The following is an 8236-nucleotide window of genomic DNA, read 5'->3' on the forward strand; positions in this document are numbered from 1 at the left end:
CTGCTCTCACACTTTTGTATGAACAATTTTTGCTCTTATGCAATATTATTCGTAAGCATTTTCAACAAGACATCATCAGTACACCTTCTTCACTATCTTACTGGTCTTCTTTTGTTGGAAACATTAATTGGGAAAAAGTCTGGCTATTACCACAGAAGTTTTTCCTAATAAAGTCAAAGAGATTTCCTTTAAAATGCTACACAGATTCTATCCTACCAATCATTATTTTTCCCAATGAAACACTGATTCATTTATTTTGGTCTTGCCTGTACTTGCCTGTACTGAGTAAATTGTCCCGCTTTATTGTAGATCACATCTACCCCCAATTTAATTTGTGCTGGAAAAATGTATTGTTTGGATATATTGAATTTGACAGGAATCTCAACTGTACATTTTACTTGATCAATTTGCTCGTTATTTTAACTAAATTCTATATCCACAGATCCAAATTTTTAAATAAAAAGCCGAATTTTCCGGAGCTGTCCGCATATCAAACAATACATATTCTCCATATCTGATTCTGTAAATAAAAAAGCTGTTAAAACTTATGACCTTTGTAAGCTATATAAGATATTTGTTTATTTTTTTTTTCTTTGTCAATGACTAATTCCCCTGGCGTATTTGTGACTGTATAATTGTGTAGTTTATGTTGTATACACATAGGGCCTATGACTGATGTTGCTCTCAATTCTGTGTATACTTATGTCTTTTGCTTCAATAAAGTTGAGAAAGAAAAAATTTTGCTCTTATGTCATTGTAAGATATTTTGAAGAGAGATAAATTAAGTTTTGTAGTGGCCACTCATCAGCAGGACACTGTGTAGTTTCAGTGGGTTAGAATTCACAAGGACCTAGCCGTTATTACTGAAACTCACTGAAACTACACTGGTGAGTGGCCACTACAGTTTATCAAAAGTGGCGTGAATACCTGTCAATCACTGTTGAGCTGATGGATTTTTTTTTTTCTAATAATACATGGGCATAGCATAGCATACATTGATATTGGTAGCAGGGTGTAAACAGCCTACGCATCAGTACTTGCACGTTGCACCCGGGTGTAAATACTTAAAGCCTGATTTATGGTTCCGCGTTAAATCGACGCAGAGGCTACGGCGTAGCCTACGGCGTATGCTCTGCGTTGGTGTAACGCGGAACCATAAATCAGCCTTAAGCCAACTAATTATCGCTAGACATTTGAAGATTAATAAGTAAGCGATATGTCTCACTGAAATTTACAACAACCATAGATAACATGCTCGATACCTGCGTACCTGTTCGTTCATTCGGTGTTTTCACTCTTTTGTGCGCTTGCCGTCAGCTGTGCCAACTTGGTCAAATGTTTTACTTACTGGACCGTCTGAATGTTAACAGCGTCGTTACCATGGAAACAGAAACCAGCGCAGGCGGAGGGAGAGGCGGGGCTTAAATGTAGTACAAAACGCAATAAATATTACTAATGTCAGAAACAATGCATGGACCCTTCATATACTCTATGTGAATACTGTAATTATTAAAATTCAAATTAAATTTAGCTGTTGTATAAATGTTTAATTACAATATATCTCTTTTTTTTTTTGGGGGCGGGGGGGGGGGGGGGGGGGGGGAGTTAACTGAAAATAATCTTCAACAGTGAAGAAAAAATCTTCTTCTGTCTTTACATTTTATTGCACAAGATCTAAAACAAACCATAATTATGGTTATGTTAATTAGTTAGTTAGTTAATATTTATTTCGGTCAATCACAAGCATAAAAATCAAGAAATATAACAAACATCCACAGGTTTTTCCCTGGTCAACATTGTGATTATTTTGACCGAAAAGGTCTGGGCTTGAAGCATAAAGCTTATCTTGCCCAACTTTTAACATAATAGAATATACAAAAAGAACAAATGAATTATCATGAGGTTACACAAAATAATAATAATAATAATAATAATAATAATAATAATAATAATAATAATAATAATAATAATAATAATAATAATAATAATAATAATAATGATAGCTCTGAAAACAGAAAGTGAAAAGATGCTAAAGAAACCGACAAAACCAATTTAGGTTGTCATTTCATCTCATGCATACATGTACATTCTTCTTTGTTTGCTTATTGTGCTTCTATATATGTGTCCATTACCTTTGCTTTGAATAATATCGCGTATGCTTTTATTGAGTCTAATGAGTTCCACAGTCTTACTCCTAAAACGGATATACATCTGCCCTTTGTATTTGTTCTTACTGCTGTTGTCTTAAACATTGCTGTTCCCCTGAGGTCATGTGCATATAATGATGGGAATTTATTTCATAATTTCCAAAATACCGACACAAGACAAACTTTGCACTTGCTTCGCGTTCAAAACTGTTTAAAACCTAAAAGCATGTCATGCAGTGGCGTCAATTCAGTCGAAGCTAAGGTATGGCAAGGTTACAAGTCACATTAACTAGAGTATCGATCAACACGTCCAGCAAATACTCATCACAGAAGTCTGCTATGCAGCTTATCTGTGTGGTTAAGAAAATTGGAATTTTTTCAAATGCAGTCTCGCTCACTGCAAAAACTCACAATCTTACCAGGAATATTTGTCTTATTTCTAGTTAAAATGTCTAATTTTTAGTCAAAAAATCTCATTACACTTAAAACAAGATTCATCACCAGAAAAATAACTTGTTATTTGACAATTTTCACCTGATTAAAGTAAATTTTCACTTGAAATAAGTAGAACAATCTGCCAGTGGGACAAGATTTATCTTTTCATTACAAGCAAAAAAATCTTTTTCCACTTATTTTAAGTGAAAATCTACTTGAAACAGGTGAAAATGGTTGTTTTTTGAGTCTTGTCTTAAATGTAATGAGATTTTTTTTTACTAAAAATTTGACATTTTAACTACAAACCTAAGACAAATATTCTTGTTAAGATTTTGAGTTTTTGCAGTGTATAATAACTAGTGAAATCGATCATGTTGACCTGATTTGCATTTGTAGTTATTCTATATGTATTAAGTAATAGAATAATCAATGCAAATGGACACAGAGTAATTCCATAAATGTATTTAAAAAAACAAACATTTACATTTTCCCTTGAAGCCAAGGTGTGGCGGCTGCCATACCTTGCCATACCCAATTGACGTCCCTGATGTCATGTCCCAGTCTGTATGTTGTGCCATGCTGAATCAGTGTGTGTCTGTAGGGGGCAGCGACGGGCTTTTATTACAGGCAAAAACAGGTAAGAGAAAGAAGAAGAAACCCCCCCTATAGCTAGCTACTGCAGAGAAGTAGCGACTATTTTTTTAAGGTATTGTGAATTAAGTAGTTACTATCTTAACATGCCTATTGCAGATCACCTCAAACTGAGAACAGTGACATTGGATGCGAGTCGTGCTGGTCAAATGTATCGGAAGTAAATGTGTCTAAACGCGGAAGTTTCCTGTGTTTTGATTCGCGTTGCTAAAAGTCAGGCCTCAATGTTGTGTTATTTTCCTCCAAGACCGAAAATACAGTCATTTTAAATTGCCAATGCTAACATGCTGTTATATTTGACGCTGTAATAGTTTATTAATGATGAATTATAACTGTCTTTGCTGTGAAATCAAGATTACGAGCATCTGAAATATGATCATGTCCGCGCTCGACATGACTCTCTTTCACTCCTCAGGACTTTATCATGAGTTATGCAGAGAAGCCGGAGGACATAACGAGAGAAGAGTGGATGGATAAACTCAACAACGTCCACATTCAGAGAGCTGATATGAACAGGCTAATAATGAACTACCTGGTCACAGGTAAAGTATCAGTAGTACTGTTGCTAAACTTTTCTTTTTGAGTTGGAACAATAATAACGTGTTTTAGGTTATTATTATTGTGCCTGTTCCATTTGCAGAATTTTAACCCAGTGTTTGTTCAACAGAGGGTTTCAAGGAAGCAGCAGAGAAGTTTAGGATGGAGTCTGGAATAGAGCCCAGCGTGGACTTGGACTCATTAGATGAAAGAATTAAGATCAGAGAGATGATATTGAAGGGACAGATCCAAGATGCTATTGCGCTCATCAACAGTCTACACCCAGAACTGCTGGACACGAATCGTTATCTCTACTTTCACCTACAGGTAAAGTAAAACACTGAGCAGACATCTTATCTCTTCATCTTATATGCTTTTGGTAGGGATGGGCGGTATGGACTAAAAAATGTATCTCGATAATTTCTGGCATTTATCCCGATAACGATAAAAATGACGATAAAAAAATACCAATTCAACTCCATCTTTGTAACTATAAATCTATTTTGCTCTCAGATCCGCCATGTTTGTTACACAAAAACCTTTCTTTCTTTCTTTCTTTCTTTCTTTCTTTCTTTCTTTCTTTCTTTCTTTCTTTCTTTCTTTCTTTCTTTCTTTCTTTCTTTCTGGCTCATTTCTTTCTTTCTGGCTCATTTCTTTCTTTCTGGCTCATTTCTTTCTTTCTGGCTCATTTCTTTCTTTCTTTCTTTCTGGCTCATTTCTTTCTTTCTTTCTTTCTGGCTCATTTCTTTCTTTCTTTTTTTCTTTCTTTCTTTCTGGCTCATTTCTTTCTTTCTTTTTTTCTTTCTTTCTTTCTGGCTCATTTCTTTCTTTCTTTTTTTCTTTCTTTCTGGCTCATTTCTTTCTTTCTTTTTTTCTTTCTTTCTTTCTGGCTCATTTCTTTCTTTCTTTTTTTCTTTCTTTCTGGCTCATTTCTTTCTTTCTTTTTTTCTTTCTTTCTTTCTGGCTCATTTCTTTCTTTCTTTCTTTCTTTCTTTCTTTCAGGCTCATTTCCTTCCTTCCTTCTTCTTTCCCTTCCTTCCTTCCTCCTGCTCTCTCCTTCCTTCTTCCCTTCCTCTTTTCTCCCTTCCTTCCTTCTTTCCTCCTGCTCTCTCCTTCCTTCCTTCCTTCCTTCGTGCGTGGATTTAACGCAGAACCATAAATCAGTTTTACACAAAAACATCATCAACAGGAATTTATCGTTTTTACTGCGAGATGACAAATTCTTACTGTGAGGAATTTTTTTGACGGTTTATCGTGAAACGGTAAAATATCGCCCATTCCTAGCTTTTGGTACTAAATATGTTGTTGCTTTTCTTATTGTGAATCTTCATTGAATTCACATTTTTTATATTTTGCAGCAGCAGCATCTCATTGAGCTGATTCGTTTGAGGGAGACCGAAGCCGCACTCGAATTTGCCCAGTCCCAGTTAGCAGAGCAAGGGGAGGAGAGCCGAGAATGTCTGACTGAGATGGAGAGGACGCTGGCCCTTTTGGCATTTGACAACCCAGAGGAGTCTCCCTTTGGAGATCTGCTTAATATGATGCAGAGGCAAAAGGTAGTCATTCAAATGCTCACTTTTGTCTTACGTTGACTCTGGTCACTATAAGATTTTACATCTCATGTGGAATATATTGATTTTCATTGAGACTGTTTTTATTTTTTGCATCTTGCATCTATGACAATTTTTCTTTTGTACTCAGTCAAGTTGGGACAGAGGTACTGCCTCCACCACTCGGTTGAAATGCTATCAGAATCCGCTGGCCTCCACTTATTTCATAGGATTTGAGCATCTTTGGGTCATGTTCAAGAGTGAGGGAAGAATGGAGAAGGGGATTGGCAGACAGATTGATGTAGCATCTGCAGCTGGCATTTGTACCGCTATGTTTTGGTGAAGAGGAGTTGAGCCAAAAACCAAGACTCTGTTTTTCTGTCAAATGTATTTTCTTGCCCTCAGCTGTATTCACAAATTGTGGAAATTGCCCAACAGAACAAGACTGTGAATACAAGCGGCTAAAATGAGTTCCCATCCCACAGTGTTGTTAGACTTTCCCCTAGAGAGAATGAGAAATTCAGTCTTCAATTCAATCTTGGAGAGACTCGGATTGAGTCATTGCTCCTCGTAAATAGTCACGTTTCCATTACACTTTTGCGCAAAAGAAAATCTAATCTCTGAAAGTTTGATAAAGGTACCGTTGTAAGGGGTCAGTGTTTCAATTGAATGGTGTGTCTTGAATAAGCGTAATGCCGGTAACTATCTTATCCTGCGATACTTCTTTTCAAAACAATGAAAAAAATCTTAACATTGAAGGAAATGGACTAAAACATATTTAGCCTTTGTCAAATTATTGTTATTGTCACTACCGCTGTTGAGAAACTGGCCAGATGATGAAGGCAGTAAATTTAGTGAATGATGATAATTAAAACTTTTATTTTATTATTTAAAGGGAATGCCCATATGTAATGCCGTAATGATTAAGTAATGTCACAGCACAACCTCATTGTATTAATGAGGCCAAAAACAGCTGGAAACTAGATTTTGATTACTTTAAATTGACCAGCTACATCACATCTAGCGCTGTCACAGACATGGAAATTTGCAAAAGGCGATTCCATTACACTTTTGTAAATAACTGGATTATCGAATCACCTTAAAAACAAAAGGTATTAGTGCCATTTCCATTACAGGATTTCTTTTTCAATATTTGGATTTGGACAAATTTATGTGTAATGGAAACGTGCCTGTTGAGAAGACGCAGTTGAGATCAATTTGGTCTTGTTAGGATGCCTCCCGCACTCCTTGCATGGGAGGTGTTTTGGCATTTCCAACCAGGAGATGCCCTGAAGCAGAAGAGAATATATTTCTTAGCTGGGCTGGGAACATCTTGGTGTCCTCCTGGAAGGCATGGAGGAGATGGGTGGGGAAAGAATGTCTTTGCCTCTCGATTTAAGCTCCTGCACTCGAAACCCCAACTTGGATAAGCAGAAGTGAATGGATGGATACCCAGTTCTGTCATGCAAATCATATCCTGATGCCTGATTAAATTAAGGTTATAAAAAATGCTTCAAAATGATAACCTAGATACCACATGGAGTTAAATATTCCACATTAATGCAAAAAAAAAAAGAAATGAACTCTTGATGCACTCATTTACTTTTAATTGTTAGTGCTGCACTTCGAAAGCACATTTTCATTTAGAACTACTCTTAGTGATGTCTTCAAATTTAATGTGTTAATGTTCCTTGGTTGGGTTTTTAAGGAATAAGTGTCCCCTTACCTGCTTAAAGTGGCATTCTCCAAATTTTGCAGATTATGATTCACTAGTGTCATAAGGAGTATTACTTAGACCAGGAAACATTTCTGTTAAGTCCACTGGATTTGTAAAAGGGTGACTTTATATAGTTTCACAAATTAAGATAAGATCAGCAGTTAAAAAAAAAAAACAATGAACATTTATGTGGCTTTGTGTTGCAGGTGTGGAGTGAAGTGAACCAGTGTGTCCTTGACTATGAAAACAGAGAATCAACACCCAAACTGGCCAAGCTCCTGAAGCTACTCCTGTGGGCTCAAAATGAACTTGACCAAAAGAAAGTGAAGTATCCCAAAATGACTGACCTCAGCAAGGGCACCATTGAAGACCCAAAATAAGGACTTAAAGTGAAAAAGTGCAAATGCAAAATGAACACATTTCCTTCATCTATTTATAACCCAAGAAACTGACTTGTTTAGAGTACCTTTTGTTTTTTGGAAGGGTTGCTTTTTGATACTTTAATCATTCAGAATGTGGAGAAAACTGAATCTGTTGCATTTTAAAATAACTTCTCACCAAAATAACATGCAGAGCATTATTACAATTGGTATTGTAATTTACATATTTGTTTATGTAAAGGTGGTATGTTTCACTTTATCAGTTTTTCTGTCTGTTGGCAGGGAAAGATGGTGGCATAGGGGCATGTGAATAAAGCCTAAATTAGGTTACTCTTCATGTGACCACTTTTGAGGGGGCTGGGTTTGATCAAGTAAAATTGTTGGCTTAGTATGGACTATTTCAATAAACTTAGATCTTCCTTTAAAACATATACCCAATTCAACTGGCGGGATTTCAGTTTGTATTGTTTTGTGATGGCAAAAGTTAAAACTGGTGACTTTGAATATTTCATGCTATTGTGTTTTGTGATTACTCATGATGCATTATTGCTTGAGACACTCGAGCTGCTTACGGAAACAAGAGCATAGAAGAGAAAACTTTTTAACAAAGTTATTGTATCAGTTGGTTGGAGAAAGTAACGTTACTGGAGCACTGGAAAACTGGCAGCATGAGCTTGAAAGCAAATTATATTTAAATATGTGAATGGGTAACTGCTTTCAGACATGGTGACACTTTTACAGATGGATTTACAGTTGTAGCTCTGGATTTTTGTGCATTTTTCTGGTACATTTTTAATAAAAGTGATTTTTTTTTTTTTT

The 8236-nt window shown here is 36.0% G+C and overlaps 1 protein-coding gene across 1 annotated transcript; it reads left to right on the forward strand.

The window, feature by feature from the left end:
* The first annotated feature begins 3212 nt into the window (after positions 1-3212).
* LOC133456354 (glucose-induced degradation protein 8-B homolog) lies at positions 3213-8236 on the forward strand. The gene is made up of 5 exons (XM_061734834.1): positions 3213-3288; positions 3649-3775; positions 3901-4097; positions 5129-5326; positions 7244-8236. Exons 2-5 carry the CDS (start codon positions 3658-3660, stop codon positions 7415-7417), a joined length of 687 nt encoding a protein of 228 aa, XP_061590818.1. The 5' UTR covers positions 3213-3288; positions 3649-3657; the 3' UTR covers positions 7418-8236.

Source organism: Cololabis saira, chromosome 12, assembly GCF_033807715.1.
Source record: "Cololabis saira isolate AMF1-May2022 chromosome 12, fColSai1.1, whole genome shotgun sequence".
Lineage (NCBI taxonomy): Eukaryota > Metazoa > Chordata > Actinopteri > Beloniformes > Belonidae > Cololabis > Cololabis saira.